Raw genomic sequence first — 24,066 nt, forward strand, 5'->3', positions numbered from 1 at the left:
TAACATCTGTAGGAGAAATCTGCCAACTGCTTGTCCAAACTCATGTGGTGAGAGTTAAGGACCATCCTTGCAGTCTGGTTTTTTATTTCATATGTGAGGCTTCCCATTTGGAAGCTTTAAAACAAACAGATTATGGTTTAGACCAGAGCAGAAGCCTAAGTTTTGGCTAATCATTTTTTCAGGAGAGGTCCCTTGTTTTATCTGGGGAGTGGGCCTTCTCCTCCCCCCTTCCCCAAGCAACAACGTGACCATTTGCAGCAACTTGGGTATTAATTAGTAATGTCAAGCAAGCAAACTGGCTCTCTGCCGGGGACCACATTAGACATAATACTTGAGCAGTTGATCTGAAGCGAAAACACAGGCTGGGGGGGCACACACTTCTGAAGGGCCTCTTACTGGGTGGGAGTGTGTGTGTGTTTTGCCTGGGATTTCTCTGCGTCTGTTAAAGCCCAGCAGTTAGTACTACTTAGAACTGGGGAGGAAGCCAGGAAGTGTTGGGAACTGAAATCATGAACAAGGAGAGCGGTGGATTTGAGGCCACTAATAGAATGCAGAAGTGGATGGAGATTGGTATACAGTGCACAGAGGGCGTAGCAATATACACGTGTAGCGATATACACCTGTGGTGGACACATCTAGTGATTGGTAGTCGGTTTTACACTGTGTTGTAATAATTACATATTTATTTTAGGGGTTCCCAGACTCCTTACCTTGGCAACCCATTGTGTCGTGCATGGTGGATCGGGGTCCGCCAAGCAGTGGCATAGCTAAAGGGGGTGTAAAGCACTAAGTTTTGCAGGAAGCCTCACCACGGTGTGCAAGTAGTGTGCAATTGGCCCTTCCCCCTCTCCTTTGAAGCTGTTCCCAGCAGGGAGAGCAAAAGATGCTGCAGGGTAAAGTGGCAGATGACCTGGAAGTAGCTTTTGAAAACCCCATCCCAGACCTGAAAGCAATTTAGCTGGTGCAGATTCGAGTAGCCCCATTCAGCAGGCTAGGGATCTGCCCTGAGGAGACCTCCACCCTGCTAAGTTTCAGCGCTGGATAAAACATGAGCTCAGCAGCCCTGCTGTGCAAACATTGACTAGGGTTGGTTGGTCAGCTGCAACACCAGCACTTGTTGTCCAAGTGGGCACTTCTATCCCACTTGCAGCCATAGGGACATAGGGAAATAACTTAAATGAAAGTTATTTCATTTAAAATGACTATGTTGAGATTCATGCTCCCTGACCCAGAAGTAATTGTGGTGACATGATGACTTCACAGCAATTACAGTCAGGCCTCAGTATCTATGGGGGTTCCATTTTAAAGCATCTTCCAGTTGTAAAGGACACCTCTGGTTGTGTCGAGAGGGTACAGGCAGACCCTCAGCATGATTGTAGGAGACTGTGGAGGGGCAGTGAATAGCAGCAATACCTTCGTAGATGTGCCGCCTGGGCTCACTTGCCCCTGTTGACCTCCCCAAGGTAATCTAGAGCTGCTGAAGCACACACTGTACTCTGCTAGGGGGAACAATCATAAGGAAATATTTGTTCCCTTACCTGGGATTAAGTCTTCAGCACCGGAATGGATCTATATGGACCCGTTGCTGGTGCAAGATTGAAGTCTGAAAGGGGGATAATATATTGGTGGCAGTGCTTCCATCCCCTTTCACTCTTTGTTCTGTCTCCATTCTGCCCTGCCTCCTTCCCATTCCTCCCCCTTCCCATCCTGTTCTACTCCCTCTTGCCCCCCGCACTGACATACTGACACTGGGAGCAATGGAGGCTCTGTTGCTAGGCTGCCACTTGCCCTTGTGGCAGTTTGGCAGCCCCCAACGAGTGTCATATTTGCCACTGGCATACAGCACTTGACGCCACCGGAACTCCAGCAGTGTTAAGAGCAACTTAGGATTGGGCTGTAAGTTCTACATTGGAGACCTTATTCTGTAGTAACTTTCTCTGGCATGGGCACTGAGAATCTTTGAGTGATTTCCTGATTTAAACATTCTTCAGTCGAAGCTCAATGTGAGGGCTTTGACAAAGACTTCCAGTGGGACCCTCCCTTGATGCTCATAATTTTATAGGAAAGACTCATTGAATTATTAATACTGAAAATTTAGATAAGACTCACATTTCTCTGTTTATAACAGCTTCCTATTAATAAAGAAAATTGGAAATTTATCACTTAGATCACCTCATTAAAATTTACTCCCCTCCCCTCCTGATTACAGTACTTGCAGTGAATATGAACAAGAAAAAAAAGAGGAGAATCCTTTTGTCCATCCAGTCTTTCAGAGAATCCAGGCAGTCATGTTTTTAATAGCTCTTTTGCATTTCGATGTGGGGTGAACATGGCTGCATAGCATGCAATCGTATGTGTGTACTTTGACCATGTCTCCAGTCTGCCCATTCCAGGCATATGTGGAAACACCTAGAAGCCTGTGAAAATTTACAGAAAGTTTTGTCTTGTCGTTTGGAAGTAGAGTGCAAAAGAACGTATGTAAAATATGCTGTCATAATTGGTATTTTTCACCTGCATTTTATCAATTGCTATGTGTTGTTTCAAGGTGGATGATGTCATTAGAAGCTACTAAAGAACAGTTCAGTGCTTTCCCCGCTCTTCTCCTTCTGAATTGCCAGGAAAAATTAGCTACAGTAAGAGTTAAACAGGAGTTAGCTAGCCATGATCCTCTTTCTTTGTCACACCCTTTCATCTGGCATTCAAAGTCCTGCTACCTTACATCTGGCATTCCGAATGGGGTTACCTCTAAAACCTGAAGTTTGCAGATAATCATCATGAGTTGTAACCTGTGAGGGACTTTTCTTTCATCCATCCGTCCAATCCCCTTTTAAAGGCATCTAAATTCGGTGCCATCGCAACATCCTATGGCAAGGAGTTCCACCGATTAATTACATGATGGGTAAAGAAATATTTCCTTTAGTCTGTTTTGACTCTCCCACTGCTCACTGTTAATGGATGTCCCGTGATTCTGGTGTTGTGCAAGAGGGAAAAGAACTTCCCTCTATCCATCCAAAGCATAATTTTATAAGTCTGGCAGCCCAATCCTAATCTAGCTACTGCCAGTGGGATGAGTGTGCGCACTGTCACAAATGTGCTGTAATGCATATTGTGGCAGCGTGGAGGATTGTGGTGCAAAACACTCCAGATGTGTTCTGACTGCCAATTAGTACGATTTCCGATCTTTCAGCTTTCATGTCTGGGAGGACAGAACCTCCAGTCCTTTGAACAGACAGATCTGGGCTTGTCTCATGGCTCATGTTGATGTGTAACCCTGTTTGTACTGATTTTTCTCCACCTGGAAAGTGCAAGCAGTCTTGCTCTCTACTTGAGCAGTCACTTTTATTTCATCATATGCTTTTTTCTCCCCTTTGCTTTCAGCCATGGCAGATTCATATTCCTACCGAGGTGGGAAGAAGGTTGCAGGATCCAGCAAGCATAGCGCAGACAAAGATGGCCACAAGGCTGAGTTAAAGATCAACCCAATGTATGAGCAACAAAGGTTTGGTAAGGATGCAACATTTTTTCTAGCGGGAGTAGAGGGGGCTACTTTTAATTCAAGAGAAATGTCACAGGCACAAATGGGGAGCTCAGAGAAGGGCTAGACCACAGAACGCCTCCATTTTGCTCCCACTTTCCAGAATGGTTCCGAAGGAGAGGGGAGAGGCCACACATGCAGCGGTGAAGCTCCCTGCTAAACTTAGTTCTGTGCACCCCGTCTAGCTATGCCACTGGGCTAGACAGCATGGAATGGAATGTTTGAGAACAGAACAAGAAGCTCAATGAATATAAACAAACTTTATCCTCCACTGAGATGTTTTGAAGGCATTAAAGACTCTGTGGTGTAGCTACAAGGATGCCAGCATAGTAAGTACTGCAGGCGTGGCAACATGCCATGTAAGTGGAGGAATGGCTCCTCCCATTCGCCGTAGGAGCAGCCATGGCAATGCGCAGGCAGAGCACTCCTGCAACTGAGGCAAATTTTAGTGGGACAGAGGAAGTTGGCTAGGGTAGTCGGGATTCATTTTTGCTCCCAGGCAACTTGAAAGAGATATACAGGTATAATCTAATTATCTGTAGTTTTTTCACCTGTGGTTTTATCTCAGTGAGAAAGGCCCTTCAAATTAAAGGAAAAATGTCCTTTAGCAATAGCCTCGCTTACCTCTGTAATGTGGGAGAGCTGTAGCAGGCAGCCAATCAATCATAAGAACATAAGAACAGCCCCACTGGATCAGGCCATAGGCCCATCTAGTCCAGCTTCCTGTATCTCACAGCGGCCCACCAAATGCCCCAGGGAGCACACCAGATAACAAGAGACCTGCAAGGCCTCCTGGGAATTGTAGTTTAAGAACATAAGAACAGCCCCACTGGATCAGGCCATAGGCCCATCTAGTCCAGCTTCCTGTATCTCACAGCGGCCCACCAAATGCCCCAGGGTGCACACCAGATAACAAGAGACCTCATCCTGGTGCCCTCCCCTACATCTGGCATTCTGACTTAACCCATTTCTAAAATCAGGAGGTTGCGCATACACATCATGGCTTGTACCCCATAATGGATTTTTCCTCCAGAAACTTGTCCAATCCCCTTTTAAAGGCGTCTAGGCTAGACGCCAGCACCACATCCTGTGGCAAGGAGTTCCACAGACCGACCACATGCTGAGTAAAGAAATATTTTCTTTTGTCTATCCTAACCCGCCCAACACTCAATTTTAGTGGATGTCCCCTGGTTCTGGTATTATGTGAGAGTGTAAAGAGCATCTCCCTATCCACTCTGTCCATTCCCTGCATAATTTGTATGTCTCAATCATGTCCCCCCTCAAGCGTCTCTTTTCTAGGCTGAAGAGGCCCAAACGCCGTAGCCTTTCCTCATAAGGAAGGTGCCCCAGCCCCGTAATCATCTTAGTCGCTCTTTTGCACCTTTTCCATTTCCACTATGTCTTTTTTGAGATGCGGCGACCAGAACTGGACACAATACTCCAGGTGTGGCCTTACCATAGATTTGTACAACGGCATTATAATACTAGCCGTTTTGTTCTCAATACCCTTCCTAATGATCCCAAGCATAGAATTGGCCTTCTTCACTGCCGCCGCACATTGGGTCGACAGTGAAGAAGGCCAATTCTATGCTTGGGATCATTAGGATCAATCTCTCTCCAGGCACTTAGAACAGTTTAGTTTCAGTTCACTCTGAGGCAAGTGACCCCTCTCTTCCTCCGGATCACATGAAAGAATGCAAAGCAGAAGTGATTATTGCTTTTGCTTTGCGTTCTCTTGGCATTATTTCCCTGCGCCCTGCTGCCTCAGTGTGAAGCCATTCTCAGCACTTGGCGAATGACTGATTGATTGATTGCCTGCTGCTGCTCTCCTACATTACAATGGTAAGTGGGGCTATTTTTAAACCACTGCGCAAAGGGACATTCATTTTTAAATGGATTTTATTAATGTGATTTTTGGCATCTGTGGAAGTTCTGGGAACGGTACCCTTGCAGATGCCAAGACTCAGCTTGTAAAGCTGGTGTAACTTCAGGTAGCCTGAGAAGGGAGTTAGGATACATCAATCCTACCCCCTCCCAGACTCCCGTTCCACTCTCCCCCACTCAAGAATGCATTCTCCCCACCATCCTCCCCATGCCCCTCGCTGCCTGATGCGAGCCTACCTGTCTGGTTCTGCTCTTGGTGCTTTACAAACATTTGTGAGACTCTGAGCTGATGCAGGGACAGCTGCACGGACTCAGGCAGGCATTTGGATTGTGCTGTAAGGGCACAATCCGAGATGGCATCTGCATCAGCATAGTGCATGCTGCACCAGTACTAGCGGTCACAAAAGTGCTGTAAAGAAATCTGTAATCTGGCAACTGCCTCAGTCAATCTGATAGATAGTCTGAGGTTTGAAAGTCACATTCTTTTAACATCCCAACAGATTAGCTTGAACCACTAAAGAAAAAAAGTGGTTTTTTTCAACATAACCATCTATCAAACTTAACAAAGAGGCTTCTAGTTTCATCTGTATATTCACTTTTAAAATTAATTGTATCTGCATATGGATCTGTATCCAATATTTTTTCACCTTGCCACAGGTTCACCACATATAAGAACCTTCTTTTCTTTACATTTCCAGCATCTATTTGGCATATTATAATATATTTTTGCTAATCTATACAGAGTCATATACCACCTGTACATCATTTTATAAAAATCCTCTTTAACTCATTTCTGCCCAGCCCACAGGAGTACACATTTGATCCCTGTTGCGTGTATGCAATGTTAGGCAGAAATGGCTTAAGATTCATATTCAGTGTAAATTTCATTCATTTAATCCTTAATTTCTCCCATTGTTCCACTGGGATGACATTACCCACATTTTTTTGCCCATTGAATCATACAGTCTTTCACTTGTTCCTCCTCTGACTTGTATTTCAGCAACAACTTATACATTTTAGCAATAATCCTTCCATCTTCAGTACAGAAGGGAGGAATCCTAACCTCTTACATCAGTACTTTCCAGTACTGACATAAGGGCAGTGGAGCTCTGAGGCAAGGGATCAAACATTCTCTTACTTTGAGGAGGCCTCCATGAATGACACCCAACTGCAGGAAGCAGCACATGTCCCATTGGCACCACTATGCTAGTGCTGGAAAGTACTGACATAAGGGGTTAGGACTGCACCCTAAATGTGTTTCCAATATTGTCTTTCCCTGTTCAGAACAGCATGAGCTTTTATCTAGTTTCCATCTCTTCACCAACTGTACATATAAAAACCATTGACAATTAAAACCTTCTTATAACTCCTCTCTTGATTTCCTTTTATACTCCCCTTGTGTAAAAGTTAATAAATTTGTATTTAACATCCAATTTTCTCTCTGCTGTAGTCCCCTACCATACAATGCTTCATGTGGGGAAGTCCAAAATGGTATCTTTGTATAAAACCTATTTTTATATTTATTCCATATCCTCCATAATGCATGTCTTATATAATGATTCTTATGAACCTTTCAGAGCGCGATACCATAGTCTTTCGAGACTGAAGGTTGCCAATATACAATATATAATGATTCTTAAACTTTGCATTCACATTTATTTTATCATATCATAAATAACCATGTAGGCCAAACCTCAGGTCATGATCTTCAAGATTTATCAACTTTCTCTAAAATTCTGAAAGCATCCACCATAGCAGACCTCTGGTTCACATATCTGCTCAAGATAACAGCTGGCCTTTAAGGCACATCCAGTGTCTTTCCAGGACCTTTAACAAGGTTGATACATATGTATTGTGTTGTTGTGTAGATTTAAGGCATATTGTCTATTTTTTTTCTCTGTTTGCAGGAAATGCGACCAATGATAAAACAGAAGGCAAAAAGAAAGGGAGACCAAAAGCAGACAGCCATACCCTGAAGGATATTCCTGTAAGATTGTTAATGCATGTTAACTTTTCTGGTAATACAGAAGGAGAGAGAGAGAACAGTTCAGTATGGTCTAAATGGCTTTCATCCCATGAAGGTGCTGCATACTTGAGTCCAGTCATTAGCTCATCTTGGCTAGTACAGTAGTCCCCCATGTATCCGTGGGGGGTAAGTTCCAAAACTTACTGTGGATACCTGGAACCACAGATCGTAGTGAATCCTATATGCAAGGCTTTGAAAAACTGCCAGCATCACTACTTTTGCACTTTGGAGCCATTAATAAGCAAAATTAGAGTTATTTTCACATCAACACAACAGCAATGCGGCAACAAATGTGCACAGCGAGAATGGTAGTAGTTAACTGGATGCAGGTAAAATGAGCCAGCAGGTACAGAGAACAAAGAGAGTTGAGTCATGTGCCAAGTGCCATGGGGTGGGAAGTTTTCACCACATGACTCGTAATGGTGCACAATTTGAAATTTATGAATTGTTGATTTCTGGAATTTTCATTTAATATTTTTGATTATAAACCATGGGTAACTCTGAGTTCTACCTTTCTGTATGGAAAAAGGGTCTTTTTTATCTGGTTCTAGTAACTGCAGGGGCATGTCATGGTGGGGCTTTACCTCATTCATTTCCCCAGCAACTTAGTCCATGTGCTGTCCTCCTAGATACGTATAGAAGATGGCCACTTCTCCTCTCCCCCGTGGTTTTCTGACCTTTTTTCCCCTGTGTTACTGTGAGATGTGAGTGGCACCTCATCATGACTTTCCATTCAAACAGGCATTTCAGGGGCTACAGTGATGCATGATTCATGCAGCCATGTGCCACTCAGAGCCCCAGACCCTCCTTTGTCTGAATTGTACCCTGTAAGCTTTGGCTGTACCTGGTAGCAGGAAGGCATGGCTCTGACAGTCAGCAGGGGGGGGGGTCTTATGTCACATCGCTAATCAGCTGGGGACCAGACAGTGCTCTGCCCCAGCAAAGGGAAAGCTCGCTGACTTGTCAGAGGGTGGGAAAGGAGTCCTAAAGAGGAGCTAGGGGGAGGCAGCTGGTGACACCATTGGTGGCTATCTGCTCTTGGGGATAAATGCATAGAACCTAGCTGAGAGAGGGTGGGGTTTAAATGGAGCTCTGGGCTAGCCAGAGGGGGAGGAGATGGAAGAAGGATAATGAGGACAGGCCAAGTCAGCAGAGAGAGGTGAGGAGGAGGATAGATGGCACAAGAAAGGAAGAAGAAGTAAGTAGGCGGCCGAGACCAGTGAGAATGAGCTGGGATTCCTTGGAAGGTCTGGAAGGGGGGATGCTGACCTGGCCCCAGGACTAGGACCAAGAGGACAGCCTGGGACTCCCGGGGGAATGAGGAACCCCCATTAAGTGTCGCAGCCCAGGAGGAAGAGGCTGGGTTCGAAGCCCCTGTGGGCTGGAACTAGTCTCAGGGCAGGAGCAATAGCATAGCTAGAGGGGTGTGGGTGGTAAGTATTGCAGGCACTGCAATGTGCAGTGTAAGCAGCCCCTCCCACTTGCCATCAGAGCCATTTCGGGCAATGATGGCAATGCACAGGAGCACAGAGCACTCCTGAACATTGCCTTCATTGCCTGGAATGGTTCCAACAGTGAGTGGGAGGGTCTGTTTACATGAAGTGTTTCGGCGCCTACAATACAGGTGGTGCCTCTGTATCCACAAGGGTTCTGTTCCCAGACCCCCCCCACGCATACCAAAAACCACGATTAATGAAATCCACTGTTTTCTGAACCCACATGAGCTCTGAATGCAATTGGAGCCTTGATCCAGTTGTGGCTGGAGCCATTCTGAAACCCGCAGAGGTGACACGTGTCTGCCTGCGGCCTCTGTGGACTTCAGAATGCCTCCTAGATGCAAAAAAAGTCACTTTTGGTTTTTCATCAAAATTGGAAGTGACATTTTTATGCCTTTAAAAAGCATTCTGAGGGCTTGGACTGAAGGCACAGCTCTAGTTGCCTTTGGAGGTGCTCAGGTTGGGCCAATCTGGCTCAATGCAGGGGACCTGCACTGAGCACTTACTGCACTGCCGGCTATGCTGTTGGATGGGACTGGGAAACCACCTGCCACTCTCCCTGCAGGAGTGTTATTCTCAACTATGCAAAAGTCAGTGGGATGTTTTGGACCACATGATGTATGAATCTCTCCTTTTCCCCCCCTCAGCTGCCTCTGATGAACCAGTGGAAAGATGAGTTCAAAGCTCATTCCAGAGTGAAATGCCCCAACTCAGGCTGTTGGCTGGAATTCCCCAGCATTTATGGCCTGAAATACCACTACCAACGCTGTCAAGGGGTAAGGAGGACAGAGGTTTGTGTTCCCTTTTTGGTGACCCGTATTTCCAATTGTATTATTTCAATGTTCAGTATGTCTATCTCACCCTGCTTAACCCTTCCAGAGTTTGGGTGCCTTTCCAGGGCTTAGAAACAAGAGCCAAAAGGCCACCTAGACCAGCACCCACCCACTGGTCAACCAGATGACCATGGACAGCCCACAAGCAGGGCCTGAAGGCTAAAGCCCTCTCCCCTTGTGGCACCCCAGCAATTGGTACTGGGTGCCATCTTGCCTCTGAACCTGAAGGTTCCATATCACCATCGAGATTCATATCTGTTGCTAAACCCTGTCCTCCCCCCTCTTGAACTTGGCCATTCACTTAGATGGCTTGAAAAGGAGAGTGAGACATCACCATCTTACCAACTCACTCCTGTGGCAGTGAGTTCCTTATAGTAAATTACATATTACATAAAGAAGTATTTTCCCCTGCCTCTCCTACCTGCTAATTTCCCTAGATCACCTTGGGTTCTAGCATTACAAGTGACAGGCAGCCCAATCCTGAACAGTGTGTGCTGGCTTACCACTGGTGCGCACTGTTGCAAATGTGCCGCAAGGCACATGGACCCTACCACCGAGCGAGCACCAGTGGTAGCCCAGTGCTGACCAGCTGACCAGCACTGCATTAGTACCGGGCTGCTGCCAGAGCTCCGCCACTTGGCGGTTGCACGGACTGCTGAGCAGTGGAGAGGTAGGTGGGGGAGGCAGGGAGGAGGCGTCTTAGGGAGAGGGAGTAGGACGGGAGGGAGACAGGATCAGTGGAACTTCGCTGCACCAGATCCAGAACCTCCACATTGGACTCACCGCCTGACACGGAGGCTCTTGATTCACTGCCGACCTTTTGGTTGGGGGTGATCAAGTAGCCCCTTTGCAGGGCTACTCCATTTACCCCGGGGGAAGGGGACGAAAGTCACCTTCTCCTGAAGAGCTGCTGGAGGCTGCCCGAAGCACGCAGGATACGGTGGCAGCCATTTTCAGCGCCACTGCAGCCCCGCACCCTTGGCAGCTCAGGATTGAGCTGACAGGGTCCAATCCTATCCAACTTTCTAGCACCAGTGCAGCTGCAATGCAGCCCCAAGGTATGGGAACAAATGTTCCCATACCTTGAGGCTGCCTCTGTGACTGTCCCTCCACCACAGAATGCAGTGCATGCCCCATTGGCACAATTGCATCGGCCCTGGAAAATTGGATAGGATTCAGCCCTCATTCTGTATATCTGACTAAATATGCGTCCATTGCACCTTTATGACTTTAGTGCAATTGCTGCTTTTCTTGTATTTTGGTTTTATTAAGAATAAAAAATAAATGACGTTGGTAATATTTAACACACCCTCCCCAAGGAAACCTGCCAGAGAGTCTGGGTTTATCCTTTCTGAAGGCAGAGGGCAAAGTTTTTCCCGCATAGACAGGTGTTTTTTTTTTGGGTGTTTTTTTGGCAAGTGATTAAATTCTGAGTTAACTTCATCAGGAAAGCTGTTGACAAGCTGTATGGTTCTGCTTCTTTTGCTCTGTACTTCTGATATTTTTGGTTAATTTTTATTGATTTGCTCCAGGTAACTTTGATTTTTTGAGAGTCAGAATAGGAAGGACAGTGGAAAAGAAATGGAGAAAATTGGTTAAATTCCAGGGATGGGCGAGTCAAAAATGAGTGGGGGACTTTCCAAGTCACCCAGAGTGTTTTGGAGATTCTAAGAGACTCAATTCCTGAGTCTTTCCCTTTAAAAAGCTAGACGTGGCTTCATAGGAAAAAACAGAACTGCTGTTGGACTGTTTGTGTGTGTCAGTTCTCTTTAACCACTCCTCTGATGTCCCCCTCCCATCTGTAAACAAAGTGGGAGGGGGTGGGACAGACTGTGTGAGAGCGGGGACAGAAATGGCAAGAGGGAGGAGAGGCATGTGCAGTAAATGGGAGGCTTACCAGTATGACCTAATCCTTTGCAGCTCTACTCAGAAGTAGTTCCATTTGCACCAATTGTTCAATAAGGCTTCCTCCTCCCAAATAACAACAGAGCCATTCGTTTGGAAAGTGTGCTCGCTATGAACCACCTCCCCCCCCCCCGCTTCCTTGCCTCCTTCCCTTCCCTGGGCTTCTACAGCTAATTCTAAGGCAAGAATCCCTTTGGGCTTCCCCTTCTGTCCTCCCTCATTCAAAGAAAAAAATCAACCACCCATCCAATGACCATTGGTTCCTTCATGGACAGAAAAGAGAGTCTGCTCCTGCCTCCCTTCCTCCTGCTTGATGCAAAAGAAAAACATTAACTCTTCCCTGTCTCTTGGCTGGAACTCCCCTGTTGCTCACCTAGTCTGAATGATGGCCCCATGAGGCCTTTTGCACTGTGAAAAAAGTAAGCAAGCATACCCAGACAGACTTGAGTCTGCATCTGTGAGGACCAAGTTCTGAGTCAGTGGGCTCAAGCTTGAGTCAGTTTCAGAGTCATTGATACACATTACTCAAGTGTATATGAGTCAGCAAAAAAACACGTGTTTTTGCGACTTGGACTCGAATCTCCTGACTCAAGTTCCCATCCTTGTTAAATACTAGGGTTGCCCACTTGTTGCTTTGTCTTGTTTATATCACCAGGAAGCATGATACTCTGTGTCTATGGTGGTCCTATTCAGGTTAATCAAGTATGGCAGCTGAAATTCTGGGCATCTGTGTTCATATCCAAAAGAGAAAGCCAGTTTCTAGTCATTCAGGTGGCAGAAATATGCTTGAAAGCATCCATGCTACATCTAATACAAATTAGAGTTAAGCTGGTTTGTGAGATACCAAAAATCAATTATGCAAAATGAAAAAAGCTTTTTTGAATGCATTCACTACCAGCCTTTCAATATACAAGCCAATATATGCAAATATGCTTAGTTTCCATAAGTCCAAGCAGTTTATAGGATTCTGGGGTTTGCATAGAGAATTTGGATCATCATGCAATAACATTTTGCTGCTTATTTTTAGTAAGGCTGCACAGTATAGTCAGTTATAGCTAGCTCTCTTGAAAAGGATTGCCCTTGATAAGTATTTGAAAATGGCAGGTGGTACAAAACACTGTGACCAGGCTGCTTTTGGGAGCCTGAGCCTGATCATGTTGGGATCATGTGACTCCATTTTCCAGTGTGCATTGACTCCAGTTGGTTTTCTGGCTCAATCCAAGGTGCTGATTGTTCCCTTTAAAGCCCCAACTGACTTGGGCCCAATATGTCTTCAAGCACCTTCTCCAACAGAATCTGCCTGAATGTTAAGATCTTAAAAGCTAGGTTCCTGCTCCATGTTTCACCTCTTTCTAAGGATTGATTGGTGATGATACAGGGCAGGGCCTTTCTGGTGATGCCACTTAGGCTGGGGAACTCTTTCTCACGAAAAGTCTATATGGCCCCTCCATTGGCAGGCTTCCACTGCCTGATTAAGGGCGCAATCCTAACCTGGATTTAGGCCGGCACTTTCGCGCCACTCTGGAGGCAGTTAGGCTGGTGCAAGGGACTTGTGCCGGCCTCCCTGCGCTGTCGTGGGCCGCAGGGAAGGCGGGTTCGCATTGGTTGGGCTTGGCCAACGTAGGGGTCTGGTGAGGGTGGGGAGGGCGGGCAGCAGCCGTTCCTAGGTGCGGGCAGGCGGGGCCAGGATCTGACAGTTGTGCTGGATCCTAACTCTGTTCCCAGACTGCCTAGGCCAGCCCTAGGCTGTTTGGATTTGTGCCACTGATTTTGGTGGCATGGATCTGAATAGCCCCATTGGGGCTGCAGTGGCTCTCCCTGGGGTAAGAGGAAGTGATTCCTCTTGCCCCGGGCTGAGCCACTAAGCCCCTGAAACTTGTACTGGATACAGCACAGACCTACTGACTTGCCTGTTCCAGTGCAAGTTTGTACTGCACAACTCTTCTGTTTAGGCAGGCATTTCCTAAGTGAACAATGACTGTGCATGTTATTTTTCATGGCACCTCTATGGCACCTGTGTCATTAGGACTGATATTGTGCTTGTTAATCTAGTGTTAATGCTTTGCTGGTTTAATCCTTGTGTGCCTCTTTGAGCTGTATGGAAAAGCAGCACGTACATTTATTTAATAATAATAAATCCATTAGAAATTGTGGATGTTTCATCCACAATTTTTTTAGAACTTTATTTTTTTAATGGTTTTTATGGTTAATTATTTTTACAATATTTACAGACACACAGGTTGTAGGCATCTTCAGGAAGAGGCATCCAATCCTTCTCTCTCACATAGACAGGAATGCCTCTGCTGAGCAGGGCCTGGTGTGACACTGGCATATCTCATCTAAAAGCAAAGAAAGAATGCTGTACTTCATTCAAAGTGATTGTTTTGTTCCTATGAAAATGTGTACATTTGGGACCTCAGTATCTATGGGTGTTCTGTTCCAGGACCCCCCATGGATACAAGAATCAGTGGATACTGGGATCCCAGTTTAAATGCCCTGGAAAAAAGGCACAAAAATCTGGGTTTCTACCACTACCAAACCATTCTGCCAAACTGCACCATTTCCAAGGCTGAGGAACTTTTTTTTAACGCTGAAACGTCCACTTCCAACAAGGAACCTTTGTGCAGAGGTTTCTTGCTCCTCCCAGCCTTGCCCCAGAATGCATCATGGTGGCTGAGGTAGAAACTCCAATTTTCATGCCTTTTTTCAGGGTATTTAACCTGGGGCCCTGGTATCTTCTGGCATCCACAGTGAGTCACATCTACAGATGCTGTATCCATGGATACTGGGGATCTGCTGTACAGGTTTAATTGATTAATCAGTTAAAAAGTTATATGGTGAATCAGCATATTCAAGTGACAGCCCCATTTTCTAGTGTATTTATAGCACTGTATTGAGCTGGAAGACTGAGGAACAGAATGATGTGGGAGTAACATAATAGAGTTCTGGGGTGGCTAAATCACTTCTGCTGGGAAATACTATGGTTGAGTACTCTCTTGCAGTTGCAGAGCAAGGAGTAAGCTAGGCAACAACATGTCTTCTAGATGTGCCAGCTTTCTGCATGTGGGGCATTGACATATATATGAGGGAATATTAAAAAATGATGGTCTCTTCCACCGGAAACCTGAAGCAGTGCAGGCCAGTAGCATAGCCAGAGAGGGGGCAGTGCAGTGAGTACTGCAGGCATCGAAACATACTGTGTAAGCACCTCCTCCCACTTGCCATTGGAGCCATTCCAGGCAGAGGTGGCAGCATCTGCACATTGACATCACTGTCCACAATGGCTCTAGTGGCGAATGGGATGGGCCACTTATACAGCATATCGTGGTGTCTGCAGTACTTACTGCTCCACCACCCCCTCTGGCTACACCACTGGTGCAGGTCATCTCAAAATGGACACCAGACCCTAGGCTATACTCTGATGCTACCCCCTTCTTCCTCTTCCTACTTTCTTGCAGAGTGCCATCTTGGAGAAACGGACCTTCCCTTGTCCGTACTGTGAAGCCACCTTCACGTCCAAGACTCAGCTGGAGAAGCACTGCCTGTGGAACCATCTGGACAGGCCGTTGCCAGCTATTGCCCCCCCAGTGGAAACCAAAATGCAGAAAGCAGCTGGCAAGGGCGGAGGCAAAAAAAGGTATCAGCTGCTGGTTCTGCGATAGAGAAGAGGGCTGGCAGCTCCCACATGGACTGGGATGGCAGGAGGTGGTCAGACATAAGAGGCCTTGCTTTCTTAACTCCACTTTCAACCAGCCCTCTGTGCTTTGCCCTAGAGCTGCTGAGGGTTCAGCTTCCCCCACCATCCATCCCAAACAGGCAAAGGTGGAGAAGACCATTGCCCTGCAGCGCCCAGAGAATGGAGAGTGTGCTGCTATGAACCAGGGCGGCAAAGAGTTCCAAACCAGGGCAGGCAGAGGCGGTGTGGAGGTGGCTGCCCCAGCTGCACAGCCATCAGGTGGCCGAGGCTCCAAGCAACAGGCGAGCAGGCATGCCATCGTGCAAGAGGAAGACCCTGAGCGGATGAAGCATAGTAAGACTAGAGCAGTGTTACCCCAATACCCAGAGTTCAAAATACCGGTACAGGTCTGGCCTTAGCACAGTTTGGCCAAATTGGGTCCCACGCCTGGTGGGACCTCACACTGGGGGGGGTGGGTGAGTGGAGTGCCCGCAACCAATATCTTGCTGTGTAGCTGACACTTCAGAATGGAATCTTCCGTGCTGAGGCATTGTGAGGAGAGCTCAGCAAGCGGATTGTTGCTGCTGGGCAACCCTCCCTCCCGCCTGCCCCTTGGTCTGATTGGCTTGAAATTGACCTCCCCCTGAAGCAGTTGGTGATGACACCACTGCCGGGTCCTTTGCCACTGTCGCTCATCCTGATGAGTAGGGGGGCCTTATGAACGTGCCCCCTTCCACAAAAATGTTTTGCATTGGGCTCTGCAGCTCCTAAGGCTGGCCCTACATATATACTTCAAAATTTTTTCTTTTGGAGCATGTAGGAATAAGCCGGGCAATGGGTTTATCACAATTGTCTGCTCCCAAATTTAGAAACAGCAGCAATAGGGGCACCCAGTCTTGATTAGGGACTTTAATCCTTTGCTCCTGCCATGTTCCCAGTCCAGATCAGCTCCGTTCACCCCCATCCCCTGCCCCAACTGATGTTTTCCCTGCTGAGAACTGAGAATTTTCTGTTTAGCCTTAATTTTTTTAAAGCAAGACTGATCCACACTAGCTGAGCCACTTTGTGCTTTTCTCTGTAGTTAATTACAGCACTTTGTATTTTCTGTGCATTTGTAATCATGCCTTTGTCCATTTTTTTTAAAGGAAGCCCTACTTTAAGTTTGTCTTAAATGTTTAGTGAGAAATTCATTGTTACACTAAAAAATAAAAAAACAAGTTTCTAGTCTTCTGTACTCTGGAGATAAGCTCAGGAGCGTATGAGCAGGGTGTGAGATCTGAGAAGCCAGAGGTAGGCTAAGAAGGACTTTCTGTGATCAGGGGATGGTATTTCAGTGCTATGGCTCTACCCTTGGCTAGAGAAAGCAGAATAAATTATGCAAAGGAGACAGCCATTTACAAATTGCTTTCATTTGAATAAGTAGCTTTGTGTTGTAGCTTTGGGTGTTATAGCTTACAGTGCAGGTGTTTGACCACATTTTTATTTCTCATTTTCTCCTTTTCGAGTTAGGAAGGAAACAGAAAACTCCTAAGAAGTTTACTGGGGAGCAACCATCTATCTCGGGAACATTTGGACTCAAAGGTAAAATGTGAGCGGATCTCATTCCAGTGTCAAGATCCGCTAGTGCAGGGCTTTCCGGGTTCTGGCCTGCAGGCCAGATGCGGCATCCTGCCTAAGCCCTCCCCCATGTGAACAGTGTTTACCATTCTGTGGGAGTCTCTGCAAAGCACTTCTGTGTGCCCCCAGTCTTTGCCGTTTTCAGCTTCCAATGCCCCAGCAGACTTCGCACTTTGATTTCCAGGCAGAAGCAGCTGGTTACAATGAGTGAGGACAGGGGGCACGCAGAAACGGAAGTTCCCCTGCAGAATGGTAAGTGTCCTCTGTGCCAGGAAAGCCTTTCTGGTGTGCAGCAGTCTCCACTTTTGAGACCGCTGCTCTAGTGCAGAGATTTTCAACATTTTTCTTCTCATGGCACACTGATCTCTGCTGTTCGCACTCCCCACTTGAAACACACCCCATGCCACCATAAGCTCCTTCTCAAATCGCTTATTTCAAATTAACAATGAGCATTGAATAGACTGGTCACAGCATTTCACATACATTGTGTTGTTGTTTTTCTTGAAACAACTCTGTAAGATAGATCACTATTAACTCTATTGTACAGTTGTGGGGGGGAGGCGGAAGGTGAGGCTGAGAGATTGGCTTGCTTAAGGTCTTCTAGTGAGTCTGTGGCAGATTTAAGATGATGATAATGATGATTAACAATGGTATTTATATACCACTTTTCAACAAAAAGTTCACAAAGCAGTTTACAAAGAACATCAAGTAACTAATGGCACACAATCTAAAAAGGTTTGAACTTGATTTATAGCTCAGTCTCCTAGCCACTAAGGGTGAAATTCTAATGCACCCTTGGGCCGCTGTAAGTTCCTTGCACCAGTCCAGGAGTGTTACAAAAGCGCTGTAAAGACTTTTGCGCCACTCAATGGAGAGGTAAGCCAGCACCAGCAGATGTGCGCCGGCCTCCCTGCACTGACGTGGGCTTCAGGGAGAGGGTGAGTTGCGTCGGCCAAGCTTGGCTGACTCAGGGGCCTGAGGGGGTGGGGAGGCGTTTTGAGGCGGGGGAGGGTGGGCAGCAGATTTTCCCGGGGTCAGGCAGGCAGGGAGCGGGAGACGGGGCCAGGATTCAGTGGTTATGCCGGATCCTAATTCTGTTCCTGGGACGCCTGGGGCAGTCCCAGGCTGCTCGGATTTGTGCTACCTCTTGAGGTGGCGCAGATCCAAGTAGCCCCATTGAAGCTGCTGTGACTTTACTAGGGGTAAGGGGAAGTGATCCCCTTGCCCCGGGCTGAGCCGCTTTTAGCCTCAATCCTGTCTTGGATGCAGCGCAGGCCTGTCTGCTCCAGGGCAGTTTAGGATTGCATTGTACATTATTCAAGCTGACTAAGAAAGTGACATCCCATTTCAGGCCGAAATGCCCCTCTCCACATTTGCACTACTCCATTTGTAAGTGGAGAAGTGGACCAGGTATGTTTTGGCCAATATTGAAGTGGGGCTTTGGCACAGTAGTGCCTGTACTTCTCCTGGCAACCAGTAGGAAGCAGTCACAGTTTTTTCCTCCCAAAATTCCCTCTTGGCACAATGCCACATTGTCACATAGTGTTATTCCAAGGGAGCTTCCGAAGGAGAAATGGTGGCCTCCACCCACTGGAAGGAACATTTGTGCTATGAAACAGGTGGCAGCAGAAAAGCTAGACGAGTGGTTTGCAACCTTTTTGCACCGGGACCCACTTTTTAGAATTATAATCTGTTGGGACCCACTGGAAGTGATGTCATGGCCGAAATTGACATCATCAAGCAGGAAAATTTTTTGACAGTCTGAGACTACAGTCCTATCCAAGAATAAGTCCTATTGACTCTCATTGTTAGAAGCATATACACAGTAGCATTGTAGCATTGTGGCATTGTTAAAAAAACAGATCTGTAACATTTCCTTCCCCTTGACTTGAGAATGGCTCCCTCTCTTGAGACTTTTTGGCGAGGCCTGAAGACGCTTCTATTTAAACAAGCCTTCTGAGTTCATGGCCTTTTTAACATCTTTTCTACATCTTTTAGTATGTTTTTACAGGCCTGATTCCTTTATGACCTGCTGCTCTGTGCTCTTTTTACCTGACTTTTTATCTGACTACTGTTTTTATGAAGTCTGTAAATGTGTTAATATGTTTTTATCTGTTTGTTAAACTATGTTTTAATCTGCTTTTAACCTTTTGTAAGCCGCCTTGGGTCCCTTTGGGGAGAAGGGCGGGGTATAAATAAAGTTATTCTTATTCTTATTTCTCCAAATGCAGTTGGAATGTGACATGGCAGCATCAAGTCTAATATACTTTACTAAAAATAAAATATTGAACTGAATGGGGACCTACCTGAAATGGACCCACAGTTTGAGAAACACTGAGCTAGGCAGTTTAGCTCCTGTTTGTTTGGTTCAGTTCCTGTCACCCCCTTCACATTTGGAGCAAAAGCTTTCTTTACAGACGTTCTGACTCAGTCATCCCTAATTCTCTTTCAAAATAATACCCCTCCTCTCCCACAGGATTGGCCAAAGCGGAGGACAAGGCAAAAGCGCACCGAGCAAAGAAGCTGGAGGCAGCTCTTAGCAGCAGCAGCAGCAACAATGATGATTTGAAAAAGAAACTGGGAGGCCCCAGCATGAAGAAGGAGGTGGTGCCACCCCCAGCCCCTCCTCCAACAACAGGTGAGCTATTTAACCAAAGTCCGTTCTTGTGGATCCTTTTGCTCAGGGTCCAGGCACCTGTGGCATTCCCCTAAGACTTTTTTTCCCAACCAGTGTTACTCATTAGCTTAGCTTGGGGCGGGGGGCAAAACAGTAAGTATTGCAGGTGCTGAAACGTGCCATGTAAGTGGCCCCTCTCACTCGAAGTCAGAGCCATTCCATGCAACGATAGCAACATGCAGGCGCTCGCTGAATCAAATGATGCACGTTGCGGCACCTACTGTACTTACCACACCACCCCCTCTGGCTACACGACTGCAGTGAGCCTCTTGTTGCCTGTACATTTTAGCTGTACACCTAGCAGTAATGTGTGACTTTCACAAACAGTTGGTGGCAAATGTGTGGATTGTTCAAGTGTGCTCATCCAGAAGCTGGAACTAACTGCAGCTTTCTGATCAGAGTTCTTTGGCAGCAGTTGGTTAGAGGGGGTGCAAAATACAAAGTTTTGCAGAGAGCCTCATTGCAGCATGTAAGCGAACCCTTCCCTTCAGAGTCATTCTGGGCAGGGGGAGCAAAATGGAAGCAAATATTAGAGAAGACCCAGAGAAAGGGCAAATGCCTCCGTTTTGCTCCCCTGCCAGGAATGACTCCGAAGGGGAGGGGCTGCTTGCACCCTGCGGTAAGGCACCCTGCAAAACTTAGTGCTTTGCATTCCTTTAGCTGTGCTACTACTTGGCAGAAAGTTTGGTTTCTTTTCCTGCTCCGTATCTTGTGTGAAATTGTGCTGAGCAACCTCAGTCCCATGGCCCTAAGTCATGCAATGGCTGTAGTGCCAAGCTTGGTTGTGGCAAACCTGGACTCAAGTCCCAGCCCAGCTATGACACTCAAAGCTGGTTCAAACTTCACACGTTAAACTTGGGTACTACAGAATGTGTCCAGATTTAAATTACATGATACACATATAGCACCAGCAATTGTGAATGCCAAACCTCCATTTAAATGGCCATGTTTCCCTTTGGCATGCATAGAATCAGTGACTGGGAAGGACTTGGGCTAATGCTTCATTATTTATTATAGGGAAATCTGGCCATTTAAACATAAGTGGGTTGTTTGCTGTTTTTGGCACCACATGAATGTATATTAAGGCTCAGCTGCTGCCCAGCTGCTGAAATTTGGGGGAGTTGGGGAGCTGAATGGGGTCCAAAAGCTTCCCTCTTTTTTCACTGTTATTTGTTTCAAAGCATAGTGACAGTGAAATTGGTGGTCTGTTTCAACTAATCTCTGTAATCTGCCATTGATGATCAGTGATGCCATTGATCTTCATGGATATTTTATGTACCTGACTTTAAAAGCCAATGGAATGTGTTTGCTACCTGGCTGTGTGGATTGTCTCATGGATCACCTTTTTTGGATCTAACAAGTAGGCAAAACTCAAGCTAGGCAAAAACGTGCTTCTCTGGGGGTGTCTTCCTGGCTTCAGAAAGTCAGGAGATTCCAAGTAAACACAGCTGCAGCCTCTTCCAGCAGTTTCACATTCCCAGCTTTCAAGCCTATGATCAACGTGAGGCTGGTCAAATAAACAACTCAGCGAGCCTCACTTTGGCCTAGTCCACTACACTACAATGGAAAGAAAGCCAGGCTCACATTTGCTTGAGATCATGGCACAGTCCTGCCTCATTTGGCTCCGTGTTCTCATGTTGCGCCATTTAAATAAGCACAACTCCCAAAGCTGGGTGTCAGCCATCACCTGTCCTTATTTGTTCAGAGGGCTTCGTGCTCCATAATAGGACTGGTTGCTGGGCCTGTGCCAGCCTCTGAGGTCCATTACTTTAAGATATTAGTGGTGTTCAGGTATTACTTGCATGGCTAAGTATTTGTTTGTTCATATTTGTTAACCAGTTAACCTACTACAAAAGCTTAAGGCACTTTACAATTTGCAATCAGAATCCCAAAGCTCAAAATTTTTCCAGTGTTTTTCATTTTTTGCAAATCATATAGAAATGGGAGAAAACAAATGCTTCTGGAATCATCTGGCACTGTTTGCCATTCCTGACATCACTCTGCTTCTTCTCCAAGAGTGCAGACTCTTCCTGCCTTCTTGTGTCCATTTGCATGTTGACTGTGTGCAGAGGAGTGCAGCTCAGGGATAGAGCACACATTTTGCAGGGTCCCAGGCTCAGACCCAGGCTTCTCTAACAAGGGCTGGGAAAACCCTTTGCTGTCAGTCAGGGTAGACACTACTAAGCTGGATGGATCCACGTTCTGAGTCAGCAGAAGCGAGCTCTGCATGTTTGTAAGCTTGTAAGTTGTAGCAATATGTGTAGCCAACCCTTACAGTCTCATGATATCCCACCTACTTCTATACCCCTGGTTGCCAGGTGGAGCCCTTGCTCCTTCTCAAATCAACTTTACCCTAAATGGGGTTTCCTATCATATCATTTATTTAGAAAACTTCTTCCAAATGTTCCTCTAAGCTCAACTGAGACATGGGAAGTGTTAATGAGGGCGTCTTTCATTACCTCAGGGGGAGAAGAGTCACTTTTTCAAGTGGTAATCCTCTTATATTTAACAGGAGGAGAGCACAGCGAGAGCACAGGGTCCCTCTTCACCCCAGTGCAGTGCCTTGTTTAGTGCTGTTTGCTGGCATATCTTCTGCATTTTTTTTAGATTGTGAGCCCTTTTGGGACAGGGAGCCATTTACAGTCCCATCTTAACCAACTTTCCAGTACCGATGTAGCCACAGTGCAGCCCCCTGGTAAAGGAACAAATGTCCCCTTACCTCAAGGAGGCCTCCATGACTGCCCGCCACTGCCACAGATTGCAGTGCACACCCTAGTGGCACAGCTGCATCAGTGCTGGAAAGTTGGTTAGGTTTGGGCTGTTGGTTATTTGATTTTCTCTGTAAACCACTTTATGAACTTTATTGTTGAAAAGCGGTATATAAAGATTCTTAATGATCATAATATTCTTAACAATAGCATAAGTATTCTTTAATAATAATTAATGATGCCAATATTATAATAATTATATTATTTATTTATTTTTATTTTTCACATTTTTATACCGCCCTTCCTCCAAAGAGCTCAGGGCTGTGTACAAAACATTTCCCTTCCTTTTGTTCTCACAACAACCCTGTAAGGTAGGAGAGGCTGAGAGAAAGTGACTGGCCCAAGGTCACCCAGGAAGCTTCATTATTCATGAAGCTATTATTCATTATTATTAATTACAGTATGTTGTTAATTCTGTAATATATTATAATGATAATAACATGTAATATAATATATAATTTAGTTTTTATTTTTATTTTTGTAAATATGAGTGTCCTAGCCTGGATCAGGACCTCAGTATATAGGGAGGGGAGATTTAATTCTTTGTCCCTGCCACAGATCAGGGTCCCTGTGGTTGCTGTTTGCCACAACACAGGGCCAAACAATGTCTTTCACATCACATCTAAGTTGGTATCTGACTCCACACACACACACTGTCCAACAAGTTGACTCTTCCTCACTTTTGGACTTTCCTCTGTGCACGTAAATCCACCACCTACCTTTTCCTCCCTCTAGTGACTCCCGAGGAGCAGTGGCAGCGGATGATCAATGAGCATGGAGAGGTCGCCTGTCCGACCTGCAGCATGATCACCAGGAAGACCATCCTTGGCCTGAAGAAGCACATGGAAGTCTGCCAAAAAGTAGGACATTGCACAGTGATTGAAAACCTTCCGCCCTACCTCCTTTCAAGGTTAATTAGGGAGCTGAAATAATAATTATGCAAGACTGATCAGCTACCAGTTTTTCTGGTGTGTTAAACTGAGGAGGGAGTAAGGCAGAGAACATATGAAGAGCCCTGCTGGATCAGGCCAAAGGCCCATCTGATCCCGCTTCCTGTATCTCACAGTGGCCCACCAAATGCTCCAGGGAGTACACCACGAGATACCTGCATCCTGTTGTCACTTCCTTGCTCCTAGCATTCTGAGACAGCCTACTTCTGAAACCAGGAGGTTGCACACACCCATCACAGTTTGTAACCTGTGATGGACTTTTCTTCTAGAAACCTGTCCAGTTCCCTTTTAAAGGCATGTAGGCCAGATGCCATCACCACATCCTGTGGCAAGGAGTTCAGTAGACTAATTACACACTGAGTAAAGAAATATTTCCTTTTGTCTCTTTTAACTCTCCAAACACTCAATTGGAGTGGCTGTCCCCTGGTTCTGGTGTTGTGTGAGAGGGAAAATAGCATCCCTCTATCCATCCCCTTCATAATTTTATGTGTCTCAATCATATTCCTCCTCGGTTTGGCCTTACCAAATTGGATTATCTTGTGAGTGCTAATGCACTGCTGTCATTGCCCCAATAGCTCCAATGGTGAGTGGGAAGGACTGCCTTTATAGTACATTGTGGCTCCTGCTGTACTTACCGTGCCAACCCCCCCTGTGGTGACACTACTGGGCTAATATCTTCTGACACATGTTTCTTTTTCA

At 46.1% G+C, this 24,066-nt stretch overlaps 1 protein-coding gene across 4 annotated transcripts in view; it reads left to right on the forward strand.

Moving 5' to 3' along the window:
• Positions 1-3,380: 3,380 nt before the first annotated feature.
• Positions 3,381-24,066, forward strand: part of ZNF512B (zinc finger protein 512B) — a 38,655-nt gene continuing 17,969 nt past the window's right edge. For 2 of the 4 annotated variants that reach the window (XM_066625007.1, XM_066625010.1), the window contains exons 1-8: positions 3,381-3,504; positions 7,327-7,406; positions 9,589-9,732; positions 15,138-15,316; positions 15,453-15,709; positions 16,865-16,936; positions 19,449-19,610; positions 23,153-23,277. In XM_066625007.1, coding sequence (XP_066481104.1) covers positions 3,381-3,504; positions 7,327-7,406; positions 9,589-9,732; positions 15,138-15,316; positions 15,453-15,709; positions 16,865-16,936; positions 19,449-19,610; positions 23,153-23,277 — 1,143 coding nt within the window. The remainder of the gene's footprint in view (positions 3,505-7,326; positions 7,407-9,588; positions 9,733-15,137; positions 15,317-15,452; positions 15,710-16,864; positions 16,937-19,448; positions 19,611-23,152; positions 23,278-24,066) is intronic. The other 2 variants (XM_066625008.1, XM_066625009.1) reach the window with 2 other exon arrangements.

The sequence above is a fragment of the Tiliqua scincoides genome, chromosome 4, assembly GCF_035046505.1.
Source record: "Tiliqua scincoides isolate rTilSci1 chromosome 4, rTilSci1.hap2, whole genome shotgun sequence".
Lineage (NCBI taxonomy): Eukaryota > Metazoa > Chordata > Lepidosauria > Squamata > Scincidae > Tiliqua > Tiliqua scincoides.